Source organism: Enhydra lutris, unplaced genomic scaffold (assembly GCF_002288905.1).
Source record: "Enhydra lutris kenyoni isolate GAN:26980312 unplaced genomic scaffold, ASM228890v2 scaffoldscaffold21, whole genome shotgun sequence".
NCBI classification, from domain to species: Eukaryota; Metazoa; Chordata; class Mammalia; order Carnivora; family Mustelidae; genus Enhydra; species Enhydra lutris.
In genome coordinates this window covers 5,554,272-5,576,376 of record NW_019154105.1, presented here as the reverse complement: position 1 = coordinate 5,576,376, position 22,105 = coordinate 5,554,272, and the positions used below count along the sequence as shown (strand labels likewise).

Below are 22,105 nucleotides of genomic sequence, written 5' to 3'. Positions count from 1 at the left end.
TGCAACTGGAAATGCCTGTTTTCCTTCCCAGAGACAAGGGAGGCTATTGGGGGCCAACTCCACATTCTCTCTTGTATGGTTATGGGTCACTGGCATCTCCCTGAAAGGAGCTGGGCACATATCTAGAGAAGCATCTTTTGTGGCTGCTGCCCAGAGACTGCACTCCTTGATCCACACAGCTCTGGTAGCCAGCAGGATTTATATTTGCTGGTCCCATAAGACTGTAGCAAATAAAGAATCAGTTCTTAACCAGCTATCTCTTCAGGGCTTAGAGTAGGGGGAGCAGACAGAAACACCTAGATCCGGTCCTTCTTCGAAAGAGGTCGGCTTGCATACTTTAACAGCTTCTATCTGAGGGTCTGGTTTCCAATCAGCCAGCATCTAGGTGCTGACTGAGATTCTCCCCTTTGGGCCGCCAACATATATTGGCACACCCTCAACACATGAGAACCACTAGGTTCCACTAAGACAAAGAAAGTGGCTTGGAGTCACAAAACAGGAAAAAATATCCAGTGGGGAAAAGACAGTCTCTTCAATAAATGGTGCTGGGAAAACTGGACAGCTATATGTAGAAGGATGAAACTCGACCATTCTCTTACACCGTACACAAAGATAAACTCAAAATGGATAAAAGACCTCAAAGTGAGACAGGAATCCATCAGAACCCTAGAGGAGAACATAGGCAGTAACCTCTTCGATATCAGCCACAGCAACTTCTTTCAAGAGATGTCTCCAAAGGCAAAGGAAACAAAAGCCAAAATAAACTTTTGGGACTTCATCAAAATCAAAAGCTTCTGCACAGCAAAGGAAACAGTCAACAAAACAAAGAGGCAACCCACAGAATGGGAGAAGATATTTTCAAATGACAGTACAGACAAAAGGTTGATATCCAGGATCTATAAAGAACTCCTCAAACTCAGCACACACAAAACAGACAATCATATCAAAAAAATGGGCAGAAGATATGAACAGACACTTCTCCAATGAAGACATACAAATGGCTATCAGACACATGAAAAAATGTTCATCATCACTAGCCATCAGGGAGATTCAAATTAAAACCACATTGAGATATCACCTTACACCAGTTAGAATGGCCAAAATTAGCAAGACAGGAAACAACATGTGTTGGAGAGGATGTGGAGAAAGGGGAACCCTCTTCTACTGTTGGTGAGAATGCAAGTTGGTGCAGCCACTTTGGAGAACAGTGTGGAGATTCCTCAAGAAATTAAAAATAGAGCTTCCCTATGACCCTGCCATTGCACTACTGGGTATTTCCCCCAAAGATACAGATGTAGTGAAAAGAAGGGCCATCTGGGGGCACCTGGGTGGCTCAGTGGATTAAGCCACTGCCTTCGGCTCAGGTCATGATCTCAGGTTCCTGGGATCGAGTCCCACATGGGGCTCTCTGCTCAGCAGGGTGCCTGCTTCCCTCTCTCTCTCTCTCTCTGCCTGCCTCTCCATCTACTTGTGATCTCTCTCTGTCAAATAAATAAATAAAATCTTTTTTTAAAAAAAAAAAGAAGGGCCATCTGTACCCCAATGTTTATAGTAGCAATGGCCACGGTCGCCAAACTGTGGAAAGAACCAAGATGCCCTTCAACGGACAAATGGATAAGGAAGATGTGGTCCATATACACTATGGAGTATGATGCCTCCATCAGAAAGGATGAATACCCAACTTTTGTAGCAACATGGATGGGACTGGAAGAGATTATGCTGAGTGAAATTAGTCAAGCAGAGAGAGTCAATTATCATATGGTTTCACAAAGGTTTGAAACCTAACCAAAAGATAAAGCCATTATGAAGTCACTCCTGCATAAATCCACTCCTTCAAGATTGGGAGAAGTAGCGGTTTTACCTTATTTGCAGAAACCAACACAAAGAGTCAAGAAAAAGGAAGAAACAGAGAAATATTCTCCAAACAAAAGAATAAGATCAAACTCAAGGAGCAGATCTTAACAAAATGGAGATATGTGATTTATCTGATAAAAGGTTCAAAATTATGAACATTAAGATAGCAAGGGAAAGAGAATAATACATGAACAAAGTAAGAACTTCAACAAAGAGATATAACATATAAGAAAGTACCAAACAGAAATCACAGAGTTGATGAATACAAATGAATTGAATAACTGAACTGAAAAATTCAGTACATGGGTTCAACAGCAAACTAGATAAAATTGAAGAAAGGATCACAAACTCAAAAACAGAGTAAAGGGATTCATCTAATCAGAGCAACAATAAGAAAAAAGAATAAAAGAGTGAAGATATTGTAAGGGATTTATGGAACAAAATTAAGCAGACCAACATTCACATTACAGGAGTCCTACAAAGAGAGAGAGAGAGAGAAAGGAGCAGAAAGTTTGTTTGAAAATAAATGGCTAAACTTCCCTAACCTGGGGAAAGAAATAGACATCCAGATCCAGGGAATCCAGAGAGGTTTTTTTTTTTTTTTTAAATTTTTTTAATTTTTTTTTTTAATTTTCAGCGTAACAGTATTCATTGTTTTTGTGCCACAGTTTTTAAAAAGTCGAATCCAAAGAGACCCACACCAAGAAACACAATTAAAGTGATGAAAGTTAAGACAAGGACACACTCTTTGCAGGCCAGAAGACAGTGGCATGATATATTCAAATTTCTGAAAGGGAAGAAAAGCTTTCCTGATAAAGAATACTTTACCTGATGAAATTGTCCTTTGAATTGAAAGAGAGATAAAGAATTTTCCAGACAAGCAAAAGCTGAAAAAGTTTATCACCACCAAACCACCCTTACAAGAAATATTAAAAGACTTCTTGAATCAAAATAAAAGGGCACCATTAATAATAGGAAAACAGGGGCACCTGGGTGGCTCAGTGGGTTAAGCCTCTGCCTTTGGCTCAGGTCATGATCTCAGGGTCCTGGGATCGAGCCCCACATCAGGCTCTCTGCTTGGCAGGGAGCCTGCTCCCCCCTCTCTCTCTGCCTGCCTCTCTGCCTACTTGTGATCTCTGTCAAATAAATAAATAAAATTAAAAAAAATAATAATAATAGGAAAACATATAAAAGTATAACTTTCACTGGTAAAGGTAAGGTATAATTAAATTCAGAATACTCTAATGTTGTAATGGTGAGGATAAATCACCTATAGATTTAATATAATAATTGATACACAAAAGTACTAAAAATAACTATCTACAATACTTTGCCCAAGGTAAAACTATGTAAATTATGTCTCAAAAACATAAAATGTGGTGGTGGGGATGTGTTTTACTTTAGAATGCATTTGAACTTAAGTTGTTATCAGCTTAAAATAGACTTTTTACAAATTTAAGATGTTTTATATAAGCCTTTGGCAACCACAAACAAAAACCTATAGTAAAAACATAAAAGATAAAGAGAAAGGAATCTAAGTATATCATTAGAGAAAATCAAATTACAAAGAAAGAAACAAAAAAGAGAAACAAAGACATTACAAATAACCAGGACAAATCAACAGAGTGAAAATAGTAAGTCCATACCTATCAATAAATATTTTAAATGTAAATGGAACAAATTCTTCAATGGAAAGACACAGAATTGCTGAATAGACAAGAAAAAGATGCAACTATGATGCCTACAAGAGATTCTCTTTAAATGTAAGAGCACACCAAAGTTGAAAGTTAAGGAATGGAAAAAGCTATTCCATGTTAATGGAATCTAGAAGAAAGCATGGGTAGCTATACTTATGTCAGACAAAATAGATGTTTTGACAAAGGTTGTAAGAAAAGAAGGTCATTATGCATTGATAAAGGAATCAATTCAACAAATGGATATAAAATTGATAATATTTATGCACCCCTCATAGGAAAACCTAAATATATAAGGAAATGTTAACAGACTTAAAGGGAAAAAAATAGACAGTAATAACTATAATAGCAGGAGAAGTCATTGTCCCGCTCACAATGCATAAATTATCCAGACAGAAAGTCAAGAGGATAACATTAGATTTAAACAACATGTTAACTAGATGTCCTTAATAAACATTTGTAGAATATTATACCCAAAGTAGAATACACATTCTTCTCAAACATACATGGATTATTCTTCAGGATAAATCATATATTAGGCCACAAAACAAGACTTAATAAATTTAAGAAGACTGAAATCATATCAAGCATAGTGAGATTAACTAGAAATCATTTACAAGAAGAAAATTTAAAAATTCAAAAATATGTGGGACGCCTGGGTGGCTCAGTTGGTTAAGCAAGCTGCCTTCGGCTCAGGTCATGATCCCAGCGTCCTGGGATCGAGTCCCACATCGGGCTCCTTGCTCATCAGGGAACCTGCTTCTCCCTCTGCCTCTGCCTGCCATTCTGTCTGCCTGTGCTCGCTCTCTCCCTCTCTCTCTCTGACAAATAAATAAATAAAATCTTTAAAAAAAAATTCAAAAATATGTGGAAATTAAACTACACTGCTACTGAACAACCAATGGGTCAAAGAAGAAATTAAAAGATATTAAAAATATCTTCAGGCAAATGAAAATGGAAATAAAACATTCCAAAACTTGAGGTAGCAAAGGCAGTTCTAAGAGGTAAGTTCATAGAGATAAATGACTAAGTTAAGAAATAAGAGAGCTCTCTAATAAGCAACCTAACTTTATATCTCAATGACTAGAAAAACTACAAACCAAACCTGAAGTTAGTAAAAGGAAAGTAATAACAAATAAAATAAAGATTGAAAATGCAAAAGAAAAGATCAGTGAAACTAAATCTCTTTTTTGAAAAGGTAAGCAAAATAGACAAATCTTTAGCTAGACTTACCAAAAAAAATGAGAACTCAAATAAAAATTATAAATGAAAGAGGACATGTTACAACTGATACCACAGAAATGCAAAAGATCATAAGAGAATACTATGAACAATTATATTGGAAAACATTGGACAACTTAGAAAAACTGATACATTCCCTGAAACATACAATCTACCAAGACTGAATCATGAAGAAATATTCTGAATAGACCAATAACTAGTAAAGAGATTGAATCCATAATAAAAAATATTCCAACAAAGAAAAGTTCAGGAGCAAATGGATTCACTAGTGAATTCTATGAAATATTCAAAGCAGAATTAATATTTTCAATTCTTCTCAAACTATTACAAAACATAGAAGAGACGAAACGTTTCTAAACTCATAAGGCCAGCATTACACTGATAGCAAAACCAGATAAGAGCACTGATCAAAAGAAAATTATAAACCAATATTGCTGTTAAAGGTGGATGTAAAATTTTTCTCAAAATGTTAGCAAGCCAAATTAAATGACATATTTAAAGGATCATACACCATAATCAAGTGGTATTTATTTCAGGGATGCAAGGATATTTAAAATCCTCAAATCAATCAATGTGACACACCTCATTACAAAATAAAGGATAAAAATTATATGGCCCTCTTCATAGATGCAGAAAAAGCATTTTAAAAATTTAGCATCTATTTATGATAAAAATTCTCGAAAAAGTGGATATAAACTGAATGTACCTCAAGATAATACAGATCATATATGATGAGCCCACACTAACAGCATATTCAATGGTTGATCTAAGATCAGAAGCAATACAAAGATGGGGTTGGGTAAGCCTGGTGGTGGGTATTATGGAGGGCATGTATTGCATGGAGCACTGGGTGTGGTGCATAAACAATGAATTCTGGAACACTGAAAAGAAATTTAAAAAAAAATTTAAAAAAAAGATGCCCGTTCTTGCCACTTTTACTCAACATTGGAATTGGAAGTCTTACCTATAACAACTAGGCAATAAAAATATATTAAAATTATAAAATAAAAGACATCCAAAGTTGGAAAGAGAGAGGTAAACTTGTCTTTATTTGCAGCTGACATGATATTTTATATAAATTAATAGAACAGATTAGAGAACCCAGAAATGGACCCTCAACTCCATGGTCAACTAATCTTTGAGAAAGCAGGAAAATATATCCAATGGAAAGAGACAAGTCTCTTCAACAAATGGTGTTGGGAAAATTGGACAGTCACATTCAGAAGAATAAAATTGGACCATTTTCTTAACACCATACACAAAGATAAACTCAAAATGGATGAAAGACCTGAATGTAAGACAGGAATCCATCAAAATCCTAGAGGAGAATGCAAGACCCATTTCTAAAGGTAAGGGAAACAAAAGCAAAAAATGACCTATTGGGACCTCAACAAGACAAAAAGCTTCTGCATGGCAAAGGAAACAGTCAACAAAACTAAAAGGCAACCTACAGAATGGGAGAAGGTATTTGCAAATGACATAACAGATAAGGGGCTAGTATCCAAGATTTATAAAGAATTTATCAAACTCAACACCCAAAGAGCAAATAATCCAGTCAAGAAATGAGTAGAAGATATGAACAGACACTTCTCCAAAGAAGACCTACAAACAGCCAACAGACACATGAAAAATGCTCCATATCACTTGGCATCAGGGAAATACAAATCAAAACCACAATGAGATACCATCTTATTCCTGTCAGAATGGCAAGGATGTGGAGAAAGGAGAACCCTCTTATACTGTTGGTAGGAATGTAAACTGGTACAGCCACCCTGGAAAACGGTATGGAGGTTCCTTAAGAAGTTAAAAATAGAGCTATCCTATTACCCAGCAATTGCATTATTAGTCATTTACCCCAAAGATACAGATGTAGTGAAATGAATGGACATGTGCACCCCAGTGTTCATAGCAGCAATGTCCACAGTAGCCAAATGTGGAGGAAGTCAAGATATCCTTCAACAGATGAATTGATAAAGAAGATGTGTGGTATATGTATACAATGGAATATCACTTAGCCATCAGAAAGGATGAATACCTACCATTTACACTGACATGGATGGAACTGAAGGATATTATGCTAAGTGAAATAAGTCAATCAGAGAAAGACAATTATCATATGGTTTCACTCGTATGTGGACTATAAGAAACAATGCAGAGGATCATAGGGTAAGGGAGGGAAAACTGAAAGGGAAGTCATCACGGAAGAAGACAAACCATGAGAGACTCTTGACTCTGGAAAACAAACTGAGGGTTGCTGGAGGGGAGATGGGTGGGGGGATGTGGTAACTGGGTAATGGGGATTAAGGAGGGCATGAGATGTGATGAGCACTGGATGTTAGTTATATCTAACTCATAAATTATTGATCACTACATCTGAAACTAATGTTATACTATATGTTGGCTAATAAAATTTAAATAAAAAATTCCAGTGGCATTTTTCACAGAAATGGAAAAAAAATCCAAAAATTCATATGGAACCATGAAAGACCTTGAATAGCAAAGCAATCTTGAGTAGGACAGAACTAGTAGAATCACACTTCCTGTCTTAAAACTATATTACAAAGTTATAGTAATCCAAACAGCATGGTATTAGCATAAAAATAGAAATATAGATCAATGGAACACAATAGAGAGCCCTAAAATAAATCCACACATATATAGTCAATTAATTTATGACAAAGAAATCAAGAATATTTAATGGGGAAAGAATAATCTCTTCAATAAATAGTGCTAGAAAAACTGGACAACCACATGAAAAAATAATGAAATTGGACCTTTATCTTATATCATATCCAAAATCAACTTAAGACAGATTAAAGACTTGAAAATAAGACCTGAAACCACAAAATTCCTAGAAGAAAACATAGGAGGTAAGCTCCTTGAAATTGATCTAGACAATGGTTCTTTTTGCATATGACACCAAAAGTAAAGGCAGCAAAAGCAGAAATAAATATGTAGGATATAAAATTAAAAGCTCTTCTTTGATTACTTAGGATGCCAAGGAGCTACGGGGCTGTAATTGTGAAGATCATTTACAGAAGAATAAATGTATTCATACTGTAAAAATTAAAAGTTCTCGCAGATATACAAATGGTTAACAGACACATGAAAAAATGCTCGTCGTCACTAGCCATCAGGATATTCAAAGCACAACCACATTGAGATACCATCTTACACCAGTTAGAATGGCCAAAATTAACAAGACAGTAAACAACATGTGTTGGAGAGGATGTGGAGAAAGGGAACCCTCTTACACTGTTGGTGGGAATGCAAGTTGGTGCAGCCACTTTGGAGAACAGTGTGGAGATTCCTCAAGAAATTAAAAATAGAGCTACCCTATGACCCTGCAATTGCACTACTGGGTATTTCCCCCAAAGATACAGATGTAGTGAAAAGAAGGGCCATCTGTACCTCAATGTTCATAGCAGCAATGGCTGCAGTCATGAAACTGTGGAAAGAACCAAGATGCCCTTCAACGGATGAATGGATAAGGAAGATGTGGTCCATATACACTATGGAGTATTATGCCTCCATCAGAAAGGATGAATACCCAACTTTTGTATCAACATGGATGGGACTGGATTATGCTGAGTGAAATAAGTCAAGCAGAGAAAGTCAATTATCATACAGTTTCACTTATTTGTAGAGCATAAGGAATAACATGGAGGACATGGGGAGATGGAGAGGAGAAGGGAGTTTGGGGAAATTGGAGGAGGTGACGAACCATGAGAGACTGTGGATTCTGAGGAACTAACTGAGGGTTTTGGGGGGGTAGTGGGAGGTTGGGTGAGCCTGGTGGTGGGTACTATGGAGGGCATATATTGCATGGAGCACTGGGTGTGGTGCATAAACAATGAATTCTGGAACACTGAAAAGAAATAAAAAATTTCTTGCAGAGTAAAGGAAACCACTGACAGCATGGAAATTCAGCCTGCAGAATGGGAGAGAATAGTTGCAACTGATGTAAGGGCTAAGGGGTAATATCCAAAATGCATATATAAAGAGCCATAGGACTAAATGGCAAAAACAATATGATTTTAAAATGAAGAGAGGAACTGAACAGAAATTTTCCAAAGATTTCCAAATGGTTAATGGGTATGTGAAAAAAGTGCTCAATCTTACTAATCATCAGGGAAATGCAGCTATCACTTTACATCTATTAGAAGAGCTATCATCAAGAAGACAAGGAAAATAAGTTTTGGCAAGGATGTAAAGAAAAGGGAACACTTGTGCAGTGTAGGTGAGAATACAAATTGGAGCAGCCACTTTGGAAAACTGAATGGAGCCTAAAAAATATTAATATAATTATGATTCAATTCATCAATTCCACCTCTAGGTATATACGTGAAGAAAATGATATCACTGTATCAAAGACAGATCTGCATTCTCATATTCATTGCAATATTATTCACAATACCCAAGACATGGAAACAATTTAAGTGTCTCCATGAAAGGATGAATAGATAATAAGATGTAGGACACACACACACATGCACACATGAATATTAATAAGCCATAAATAGAAGGAAATCCTGCCTTTTGTAATGACATGGATAGACCTGAAGGCATTATTATGCTAAGGGAAATAAGTCAAACAGAGAAAGACAAATATGATACGATTTCATTTATATGTGGAATCCAAAAATGCAAATAGAAACAGAACATATTGGTGGTTACCAGAGGTAGAGGAGGTAGAGTAAGCAAAATGGGTGAAGGTGATCCAAAGTACAAACCTTCAGTTATGAGATAAATTTGCCCTGAGGACGTAATGTACAACACGGTGACTGTAGTTAACAATACTGTATTGCAAACTTGAAGGATGCCAAGAGAGTAGATCTTAAAAGTTCTCATCACAAGAAAAAGATTGTAACTGTGAGATGACAGATATTAAACTTATTGCAGTAATCACTTTTATATAATATATACCATATAGCAAGTTATTGTTATACACCTTAAACTAATACAGTGGTATAAGCCAACTAGATCTCAATAAAACTGGGGGAAAAAAACAAAAAGAAAAGAAACTGACACCCTGTGCTGCCATGGAAATACCCCATTCAGATCTCCGTTCAAGAAAGAATTTACCAAGGGCGTGCCTGGGTGGCTCAGTGGGTTAAAGCCTCTGCCTTCAGCTCAGGTCATGATCCCAGGTTCCTGGGATCGAGCCCCGCATCGGGCTCTCTGCTCGGCAGAGAGCCTGCTTCCTCCTCTCTCTTTCTGCCTGCCTCTCTGCCTACTTGTGATCTGTCAAATAAATAAATAAAATATTAAAAAAAAAAAAAAGAAAGAATTTACCAAGGACCTCTGAGGAGAGCAGTTGTTAACATCCTCTCTGCAGTGCCCTTGGGGTGTAACCCAATATCAGAATAGCTTCTACCCAATTAGTTAGGACAATATGGATACTAGGGCCTGCCTGGCCATATCTGACCAACCAGGAACTCTTCTAGCGGGTAATCTTCATTTCAGAGTCCCCTTGAGTTATCCAAGATTTCATCAGTTATGTGATGTGGTCCAAAACCTTTTCCTGCCCAATCCTGCATGCCACTCTCTAGTTTTTATAGGTGCTGCTCCCTTCTTAAGCCTCTTACACTCTTAATTTGATCTCAGCCTCTGTTTCCTGGAGGACTCAAACTGACACACTGGGTACCACAAATCGTCCGAGATACCATGATAGGGTTTGGTGCCTGGGCCATTCATATCACAACTGGCAAAGAAGACCTTGTCCTGGATGTTATATGAGGCATGGATAGGGTGTGTGTGTGTGTGTATGGGGGACACAGTGGATGGACAAACTAAGCCCAAGGGCCAAATCCTACCTGCCACTTGATTTTGTTGCTGTTGTTTTAATTTGTATTGAAAAGTCTTTAATTTACCTCCAGTTTTTTAAAATATTAAGACTTTTTGAGCAGTTATAGATGTACACAAAAAATAAACAGTAACCCTCTCAGCCACCTCTCTCCAAGTTTCACCTATTATTAACACCTTACATTAGTGTAGTACATTTGTTGTATTGATAAGCCAATATTGGTAAAATACTATTAACTAAAAGCCATAGTTTACATTGTGGCTCACCTTTGTTGTTGTACATTCTATAGCTTTTGACAAATTTCTAATGAATGAATGAATTTATAATGACAAATTTCTAAATTTCTAATTCTCATTCAACAAGGACAATCTAGCTATTGCTGCTTCTGAATATCCAACATGCCAAGCCCCTGACTGTGTGCTCTTTTCAAGGAGACCAACCAGCTATGTGGAGGTAAATTAACTCCACTGAGACCCTTCCATCATAGAAAGACTAGTGAATCAGTCTCATAGTCTTAGAGACTCCTGATATGGATTTACCTTCTTTTCCCTCAGTACCTCATTCAGCATCAATCTGCAGAAGACCACAAATCTTCTGATCTACACAACACACCATCTGATCAAACTGTTTCATTACAGTGAAGGAAGTATAAGAGTGAGCCATCATGACCATGGGATTTCCTGGTTATATCACATACTGCCCTATCCAGAATCATCTGGTCTCAGATAGCTTTGGAAAGTCCTGCTGAAGGCAAAGCTTAAGCTTCCACTCATATAGGGTACAAATATACAGAATGCATTATATGTACTATTGAGAAATTTGTAGATGGCACATTGACTCCAATAGGGAGCTCCTTTGGATCAGGAACCAGGTTTAAAAGCTAGCATGGCTTTAGTTATCATCATCCACAATATCTCACTAGGGGAATATTGTACTTCTCATCCCCACAAATCAGGTTCTGTAGTGTTAGAAGTTCTGGTTACCCCAAAGATACAGATACAGTGAAAAGAAGGGCCATATATAACCCAATGTTCATAGCAGCAATGTCCACAATCGTCAAACTGTGGAAAGAGCCAAGATGTCCTTCAATGGATCCAACGAATGGATAAAGAGGATGTGGTCCATATATACAATGGAATATTATGCCTCCATCAGAAAGGATGAATACTCAACTTTTGTATAAACATGGATGGGACTGGAGGATATTATGCTGAGTGAAATAAGTCAAGCAGAGAAAGTCAATTATCATATGGTTTCATTTACTTGTGGAACATAAGGAATAACATGGAGGACATTAGGAGAAGGAAAGGAAAAGTGAATTGGGGGAGATTGGAGGGGGAGATGAACCATGAGAGACTGTGGCCTCTGAGAAACAAACTGAGGGTTTTGGAGGGGAGGGGGTAGGGGGTGGGTGAGCCTGGTGGTGGGTTTTAAGGAGGGCACGTTTGCATGAACCACTCGGTGTGGTACATGAACAATGAATCTTAGAACACGGAAAAAAAAATTAAATTAAAAAAAAAAAAAGAAGAAGAAGAATCCCAGTCCCCAAAGTAGGAACACTCTTACCGGGTAACACAAAGGACACCAGTGAGCTATAAACTATGGTTGCTGTCAAGGCATGGGATTTCTCCTTGGAATGACTCTCCAGTTACCTAGAGCAGTAGCTGGTTTGATAATATTCTCTTCAGTGGTTAATTTTCTTCCCCATTCTCCTACCAGGGTTCCTCTACCACTTAAATAAACTTGCGTTCTTACCTTATTGTTCACTTTTGAGGGAACCCAAACTAAGGCACAGGACTAGTGAACATGAAAGATAATAATACTTGTTCCTATTTAGGAATAATATTCCATTTGACTAAAATCTTTCAAAATCTAGTAAATCTATACTGCATGAACCCTGAGAGAAGGATCCCCTAGTCACCATACTTACAGTTATCTCTGCTTTGGAACACTAATCTGCTTTAGAACACTAATGTGCAATAGTCACAATAAGATGTCATTCAAGTGGCACTTGATGATCTTAATCGGCCCATAAGTCATTCCATGGATGGTACAGAAGGAGCAGAGGAGATTTAAATTCAAGGCATTTGAATTTTACAGAGGCCATGAGCAAGGACCATGGATACATGGCCAAGATTCTTTCTGCTCATGGTAAAATGGGGAGGGTAGAAGCTAGCTTAGAACAAGGTTTATTCTTTCCCACTTTTTGTACATGGCAAAGTGGGGAAAGACCAGCTCCCCTGCAACTCTCTGAATCAGAGACTGAGTGGTGATAAAATTTTAATGAAGCCAGGTAGATTGAGAAAAATACTATGAAAAGATTGAGACTATGGGACACCAGATGGATATAGAGTTGACAGTGTTAAAATGGAAGACAGCAGGGAAGGAGCCATCCTCACAGGATGCTTCCATAACCAAGGTCATTACTAGAGTGGGTTAGTTACTCATTTTATGGGCCACTCCACTCAAATTTCCCATTTCAGTGAAAGAGCTATACCCTGCCCCAACAGCCCCTCTTAAATCTATCTTTGTATCACAAAGGGATAGTCTCCCTGAAGGAAGTTGAAAAACAGAAAAGCAGCATTTGAACCATGTCTGCAGGGATGAATACCTTTGCTTGAGCTGATGTTCTCTTATTCTCCTCTAGGACAGACATCATGGAGGGTCACTGTCATCAAGACCTCTCTTGTCCAGAGCTGCAGGTCTCTGCCTGGAGGAACATGTGGAGAAGGAGACTCTGTCAAGGGCAGCTAGTACTCAGTTCTCGTCTGCTGTATAACAATGCCTCCCTTTACTAAACCCCAAAAATAAATTCTGAGCTCCCTGTTACTTGCACAAAGGAGGAATCGAGAGAAATTCCAAAGTAGACAAAAGTGGCTATCTTTCCAGGGAGGATATAGGTGTATATAAGGAGAACCTCAAGCCAGCAAGTTACTTTCTGGCATCTCGTGTCTAACTGGTCCAGGGCATTTAAACTTCCAGGAACAGGAGTTACAGGATCATATAAAAACAGTTATTAAAGAATGTTGTTGCAGGATTTTGTGATTTGCCTATCATTCTCAAAAGTGACTGCCTACCATATCTTATTCCTGTGGTTTGAGGCAAATTAACATTCTCTGCATCCAAGGTGCTTTAGACTATGCAGAATATTTTTTGCCTTGGCTAGACCTTAGTAGCTTCCTTTGTACTTTAAGTACATGCTAAAATCTTTTGAGAGACAGTATTCTATAGAGGTAGATAAAAACAAGAGCTCTGCATTCAGATTGCAAGACTTCAAATCCCTGCACCAACTTCTCCTATTGTGTGACCTTACACAAATGACTTAACTTCTCAGTGATTTACTTGCTTGTAAGTAGAAATAATAATAACTTTCTATTTCTGTGTGGCATTGTGAAGAGTAGATGAGCTAATTCCTTTGCCTGGCCTTTTCTATATAAAAGGTATTACTCTGAGATTATAAAAAATGAATCATAAATTTACTATGTTAGAAAAAAGCCCATTTAAAAAAAGATTTTACTTATTTATTTGTTAGAGAGAAAGAGAGAGAGCGCACAAGCAGGGGGAGTGGTAGGCAGAGGGAGAAGTAGGCTCCCTGCTGAACAAGGATGCCTATTGTGAGACTTCCCAGGACCCTGGGATCATGACTTGTGACAAATGCAGATGCTTAACCAAATGAGTCACCCAGACATCCCAAGAAAAAGCCCATGTAAAGAAAACCTGACACCTCACTGAGAAGATACTACATGTGTCCAGTGTTTAGGGCAGAGCTAGAGTCTCAGGCAATAATCCCAGATGTTCTCAGGTTGGGGCGCAATCACCTGCTAACAAGCCATAGGGAATGAGAAGCCACAGACACTGTACCTACATGGTATAGGCCTTTAACTCCTTTACTTGTCCCATGAAACAACATAAATGCCTCTGGATTGACCTTAAACTTCCCTCCACTGATTAGCAAAGAAATTGATATTGAAATTGAAATTCACTGCCTGGAGTAGGCCCAGGTGTTAACATGGAAGTTCTGACTAGAGCTCTAAAGGCTGGGGAGGTAAGAGACAGGAATAGAGGGAACTAGTTGCTTCTAGTAGCAGAAGCTTTATGAGCACAAAAATCTACTCCCTGAGTATAATAGCACCAAGTGGGAAGTCATGGAAGCTCTAGGAAGTTGTCCCTTGAAATGATTTTGGGTATGGTGAGCAGTCAGTCTTCTAGCCCACATCTTGAGTGTTGACAGGTTATCTTCTCTCTTGGACCTTCCCTATCAGTACTTTATGGTCCCCTCATATGTGATGAACACTTTCATCATGTAGAAACCTCAGGGGTCCCAAACTTATAAGCCTAGAGGGGCCTGGCTGGTATCATAAGTGAGTGATGTCTCAGTAAGACTGAGGAGTTTGAGGGCCAGGAGGGACCTGGTGAAAACATACACTGTAAGGGAGCAGCTGCAATTCCCTGCCTTGGATTGTAGCTACCTGCCATTGCCAGGTAGATTTTCAAAAGAAGACATAAAGCCATATTCTCTGTGAAAATTTCAGGTAAAGAAATAATCCTTTGTGGGACAAACCAGCACATGTGTAGCCCAGACCTGTCCCACTGACCATTATCATAAACCTCTGTTCTATAGTTTATAAAGTACATTCACATTCTGCTCCAACATTCACAAAAAGCCCTGGAAGGTCTTTTCATTTTCCAGATGAGGAAATTAGGAGTCCTGAAGAGTGGTCTCCTCATTAACATGCAGCTGTGGATGAGACAGCTAGAGCTCAGGCCTGCTTTCCTTTCCAAGCGAGTCCTTGTACTTTCAGCCACACAATGCCCTTCTTCCCTTCTAATGGGAGTATGAATGACTTGAACCAAGAATAACATGTTGAAAGTTTGGCACTGTTTTCACAAAAGCCCTGTCTTTTAAGAGCAATCAGTGCTACTCCAGTTAGAAATGGCTGAAAGAAATACTATAAAACAAATGCTTCCATGCAGGAGGAGAATCTCCAGGAAGAGGAGGTCCTTGGGGACATCGTGGGGGATTTAGGCCTTTAAAACATTAAAAAAATATTTTTTTTCATTAAATGTGTAACAACTAAATGGAAAAGTCCTGCAGTTAAGACAAGGGTAGCCAGGTTCTGGTACTGCTTTATAAATGGACCATGCAAAGCAGGATTCCAACATGAAGGAACAAGAACCATCCTCCATTTTTCTGCTTTGGGCAGTTACTCCCTGTGTAAGTTCAGGTCCTTCAGGAGTCAGACACCAGGATGGATTCGACATGCAAGATATGGAGAGATGGCTATGTAAAGGAAAAAAGAGCAGAAGGAGAAAGGGGAGCCTTCTGACCATAGTGAAGATCTGAAATCTATGAAAGGAGAATGGGAGGAAAGGCTGATTACAAAGAGCCTCATCCTGCAGTGCAGTTCTGAGAAAGTCTTGACCAGGCATCTGGGAGTCCTGGAGCCAAAGTCACCTTTTAGACACAAAATCTTCATCTAGCAGGACTGGCTTGACTAGAATCCTAATGTGGTCAGTCATTGGCTGGGATAGCCCCAGTCTCGCTGGCCTCTGAGTCAATGCCACAGAGGAGCCAAAAGATAGCAGCTGAGGTTACCAGTCAACATGTTCCCTGCAGCTGGTTTCTTGATGGGACATCTGAGCAGGGCCTCCATGTCCACTACCCTCTCCTTGCTTAGATACAACACAGGTGATCTTACTAAGGAGCTGGAACTTACTCTAAGTAAGTGAAGGGGTTTGGTAGAACTTAAAAAATTATTTCCACTTCTGCCTGAGTTCTTAATATAGACACAGGACAAAAATCAGCAAATGGTAGATGAAATACTATCTTTCTTATTGACAAACCAGATATTAAAGAATATGGATTTCATCTACAGGCCAGTGGACTTCTCAAAACTAAGCCCCAGAGTTAGATACTCAGCCAGTCCAACAACACTGACCACTACAGGATTCTATATCGTGAGCTGTCTCTGGAAAATGGGGAGCATGCAGGAATGGAGAGAACACATATTTCCTGTGAGCAGCCTCACTCCCAAAAAAAGAAAGAGGAATGAGCTGGGCTACACATACCCAGTTTACCCTTTTAGGGAGGAAGGAAGTGGTGAGAGGAAATTCGACAATGGTTTGGCTGCTGGAGCTATCCAGAAGGAAAAACTAGAAATGAGGAAGAATATTCTCTTTCCTTCCAGTTCTAGTCTGAGTCTCCTCACAACAGTTGAAGATTTGAGTGCAGGAGGTTTATTTGTGGTCCCAGGAGGCAAAAGTGAAGGCATGGGTAGAGTAAGATGGCAAAGAGAGTGTTATAGATTACTCTTTCTAGAAGCAGGTTCTTGGCTGAGTTTGGGGATGAGATGTTTATTAGGGACCAACATCTGTGAAAGGAAGAAAGAGGAATCAGGATTGGGCATCCTGTACTGTGATGCAGGCCTCACAAAGTCTCAGACAGCTGGGCAGGGAGCTCTGGGGCAAACATTGCTCATCGGCATCACCCTGCAAGGGACCAAGACAGACACACCTTTGTATTCTAATCTCACATAGTCACCAGATGTGGGCTACCCAAGAACCTGATCTCAGGGGAGATCACTCCAAAATGAAGGTAGACCCTGAAGGAGCTGACATCTGGAGCTGCTAGTCACACTCTCTGGATCAGGATAGTATACGTCCTTGTCTACTACAGAAAGAAATCCAATAAAGAATGTTGAGCAGGATACTCCTGTGGGCAACTAGGTCTCAATTCTCTTGGAGACTCTCTGAGAATCCACTGAGAATATGCCTCAAGATTGTCCTACTAAGGGATGGGGAGGCTGGTGTATTGATCCACCAATCTCCACCTGCCAATTAAGTAGCAAATCCGAGTTTCTGCTGCACTTTTAGACTGATCAGTAGGTATATGACTCTGTGATTGGTCTAGGCCTAGCAAATGTAAGCTTCGCTGCTCTCTTTGGTAGCAGAGAATGAATAGAGTGTGGATGATAAGTAATAAGGCTGTAAACAATGCAAGGCATTAACCCATTGGGGGCAGGAATCTCTGCAATTCAGGTTGCATTTAGAACAACCTTTGACTTTCAATAGGGATATGTAGTTTACTCTGTAAATAGGCTGGCAATGTTTGGCATTGGAAGGTGTCTGAGCCTCTTTCTAGTCATCCAGTATTTCTTTTTTTTTTTTTTAATTTAAATTCAATTAGCCAAGGTATAGTACATCTTTGGTCCTTGACATAATTGTCAATGATTCATTAGCTGAGTACTTCAATATTAAACATTCTGCACCACACACAGTAGAGAAATCTTGAAAAGTACTAGGGCACTTGGGGAGTGCCTAGTTCACTGAGGGTTGTTCTGCTGAAGCCCACTTTCAGCACCACCTCACCCCCCCCACACCGTGTTTGGTGTGATCTACAGAAATCTTCACAAATGAATATCTACAAACATATTTCTAGAAGCTGAACTACTTGTGTGGCCCCGCACTCCTAAGTATAAGCCTCTAGAATTTCTACCCTTGTTTAATCTTACAACTGATGCCAGCAGGACTGATGTTTTCCCTAGTGTTAACAAGGGAGCCATTCCTCTCTTTGGAGAAATTCAGGACACCATGGGTCCAGTGGAAAGGGAAGCTTAAAGAGCTAGCTTGGGGAAGGCAGATTGCTAGAAGTACTCCTGTGTTTTGTCTAGAAAGAAATGGCTTCTGGACTATTCTCCAGTGTTCTTCTGCTCTGCACAATTAATAATGTAAAAACCATCTGTTCTCCTCCTCAGATAATCTGTGCTATACAGAAAGCTGACTATTTCTTTTCCTTCATGAAGAGAACATGGCTCGATTTGTACTTACTTCTTCCTTTTTGGATTATAGACTTCCAGTAGTCTGTGTGATATAATTTGGCCAGGAGTCATGATACTTACAATTTGCAACTATTTTTGTCCCTAAGAAATTGTAATTTATCCTTTTTTTCCCCTTCCCATTACCCTTAGAATTAGATGCAAGTGTTTTAGGTATTACAAAACCCCACATAATCCAGCTCCTACCTACTTCTCCACTTCCTCTTATTTCTGCTCCTTTACTGAATTCTACCCAAAATAAACTTAGTCTTAAATGGGGTTCTGCTGAAAGCAGACCCTAAGACAAGGATTTCTAGGTTTTAGTTTATAGACGAATATAAAGATTCTGCCAACTTTCATTATATATATGTGTGTGTGTGTGTGTGTGTGTGTGTGTGTCTGTTTTGTGTGTGTGTGTGTGTTAAGGAGTGCACATATTGCATGGAGCACTGGTTGTGATGCATAAACAATGAATCTTGGAACACTGAAAAAATAAAAAAAAAGAAAGTAAATTATCATATGGTTTCACTTATTTGTGGAACATAAGGAATAGCATGGAGGACATTAGGAGAAGGAAAGGAAAAATAAAGGGGGAAGTCAGAAGGGGAGACCAACCATGAGAGACTATGGACTCTGAGAAACAAACTGAGGGTTTTAGAGGGGAGGGGTTAGAGGGATGGGTTGGCCCAGTGATGGGTATTGAGGAGCATGGAGCACCGGGTGTTATATGCAAACAATGAATCTTGGAACACTGCATGAAAAACTAATGACGTACTGTATAATGACTAACATAACATAAAAAAAAAATTTTAAAGGAAAAAAAGCAGTCCTAAGAGGAAAGTTTACAGTAATACAGGCCTACCTCAAGAAATAAAGAAAATCTCAAAAAACTCAATCTACCCTTACACCTAAAGGAACTAGAAAAAGAAATACAAACAAATCCCAAAGTTAATAGGAGAAGGAAATAAGAAATATCACAGTGGAAATAAATAAAATGAAACTAAAAAAGGATCAATGACACTAAGAGCTACTTCTTTGAAAAGATAAGTAAATTGAAAAAGTTTTAGACAGACTCATTGAGAGAAAAGAGAGTGAGGACTTAAAAAAATAAAACCAGAAATGAAAGAAGGGAAGTTACAACAAACACCACAGAAACACAAAGGTTATATGAGACTACCGCAAAAGAATTATATGCCAACAAATTGGATGACTTAGAAAAAATTATAAATTCCTAGAAATATACAACCTTCAAAGACTACATCAGGAAGAAAATCTGAACAGGCTGATTAGTAGTGATGAAATTCAATCAATAATTTTAAAAACTCTCAAAAAACCAAATTCCAGGACTGGATGGCTTCATAGATGAATGCTACCAAATATTTAAGGAGGGTTAATACCTGTCCTTTTCAACAATATCAATTAATTGAAGAGCAAGGAATGCATTCTACAAGGTTTCTGACAGTGATATCAAAAACAGATAAAGACACTACAAAAAAAATAAAGGTCATTATTCCTGATGAACAGAGATACAAAAATCCTCAACAAAATATTAGCAAACTGAGTGGATTAAAAAACATACACAGTGATGCCCCCAGTTAAGTTTTTCTTTTTCAACATTTCCTCAGCAATTCGGGGTCTCTTCTGATTCCATACAAATTTTAGGATTATTTGCTCCAGCTCTTTGAAAAATACCGGTGGAATTTTGATCGGAATGGCATTAAAAGTATAGATTGCTCTAGGCAGTATAGACATTTTAACAATGTTTATTCTTCTGATCCAAGAGCATGGAATGGTCTTCCATCTTTCTGTGTCTTCTTAAATTTCTTTCATGAGTGTTCTGTAGTTCCTTGAGTACAGATCCTTTACCTTTTTGGTTAGGTTTATTCCCAGGTATCTTATGGTTCTTGATGCTATAATAAATGGAATCGATTTTCTAATTTCCCTTTCTGTATTTTCATTGTTAGTGTATAAGAAAGCCACTGATTTCTGTACATTGACTTTGTATCCTGCCACGTTACTGAATTGCTGTATGAGTTCTATAGTTTGGGGGTGGAGTCCTTTGGGTGTTCCATGTAAAGAATCATGTATTTTGCAAAGAGAGAGAATTTGACTTCTTCAATGACAATTAGGATATCTTTTATTTCTTTTTGTTGTCTGATTGCTGTTTCTAGGACTTCTAGTACTATGTTGAACAATAGTGGTGAGTGCCCCAGACCCAGGTCCTACCCCTGTTCCTCCCCTTCCCTTGCCGCTTCCCGTTCCACTGCCAGGATGGTCTCCCCTTCCCCTGCCTGTGCCCCTGTAACTACTCCAGACCAGCTCCTGCCCTTGACCCTGCATCAGTCATCACCAATGCACTTGCACCAGTTCCTGCTCCTGCCCCTGGACCTGCCCCTGCCCCTGCGTCTGCCCCTGCCCCTGTCCTTTCTCCTTTACCTACCAGGGTCACTGACCCTGCACCAGCCACAGACCCAGGTCTGATGCCTGTTCAAGCCCCTGCCCTGGCCCCTGCCAAGACAGCATCCACTTCACCTGCCTGTGCCCCTGTTACTGCCCCTGACACAGACCCTGCCCTTGCTGCTTCCCCTTCACCTGCCGCCATCCTTCCCCTGGCCTTACCAGGACCTCTGCCCCTTCCACTGCCCCTGCCTAGGCCCCTGTTCCCGCCCCAGACCCAGTCCCTATCATTTGCTCCTGCTCCCTTCCCTGCCCTGGCCTGTGCTCCTGTTCCTGTCTCTGACCCAGCTCCTGCTCTGGATCCTGCACTGGCCACGACTGCTGACCCTGTCCCCGCCCCTAGCCCAACCCCTGCCCCTACACCTGCTCCTGCGGGGCTCCCAGACCCGCATCCAGAGCCCACAATTCTGCGGGGAGATCTCCCCATAAAAACACCGTCCGTTCCCTCCCCTGACCCCGACAGCCCCCCAGAATGTTTCATCCCCTCCCCCTGTGTTCTTCCTCTCCTGTGTGTAGTCACCGTTATCGTCACCGTCCCTCTCCTGTGTGCTGTGTATTATTTTTTTAAATAAAAGTTCTTGTTTCCCCTTGAACACATCGTGAGCATGAAGTCCATTCCCGACGCCGGGCCACCACACCGCAGAACCTCGCTGCAGGATAGCTCCTTCCCCAATGGAGACCCCGAGCCCAAGCCCTCCCTGCCCATCGCTCCCCCAGCCTGGCCCCTCGCAACCCCGGAGCTGCTTTCTCTTGCTGTTCCTGCACGTGTTCTGGAGGTTTCTGGAAGTGGAATCCCTCACTAGGTGCCTTTGTGTCTGCACCGATTTTCAAAGGGCACTCGTTTAGGGTTTTGTTTTGTTATGTTTTTGTTTCTTCTCTCTGTTTGACCTAGGATTTCCCTTATTGGATGTGGAGACGCCCAATGGGTTACAGAGGAGATGTCATCCTAGGGACCCCTTTCGGAATTCTGGGCACAATGTCGGGGCCAAGGCCCCTGTTCCCGCTGGGACACCACGGTCGGTCCCCAGACAGGACACGGCTGTTTCCTCCTGTGGCCCTCACAGAAACCAGGCAAATGCACAAAGCTGGAAGACACACCGCAGAGGGCAAAAGCATCGCTCACAACCCTAGGCCAGAGAAAGGTTTCCCATGGGTCTGCTCCGATCCATGCTCCAAGTCACTGGGTCCCACAGGGACAGAGACAGGGACAGAGACGAAACACGCGCAAGTTCAAGGGG

The 22,105-nt window shown here is 39.9% G+C and overlaps 1 protein-coding gene across 1 annotated transcript; it reads left to right on the top strand.

Annotated features, from left to right (window-relative positions):
* The first annotated feature begins 20,890 nt into the window (after positions 1-20,890).
* On the top strand, positions 20,891-21,439 carry LOC111149200 (vegetative cell wall protein gp1-like). Its single transcript, XM_022506146.1, has one exon. It carries the CDS (start codon positions 20,891-20,893, stop codon positions 21,437-21,439), a length of 549 nt encoding a protein of 182 aa, XP_022361854.1.
* Positions 21,440-22,105: the final 666 nt, after the last annotated feature.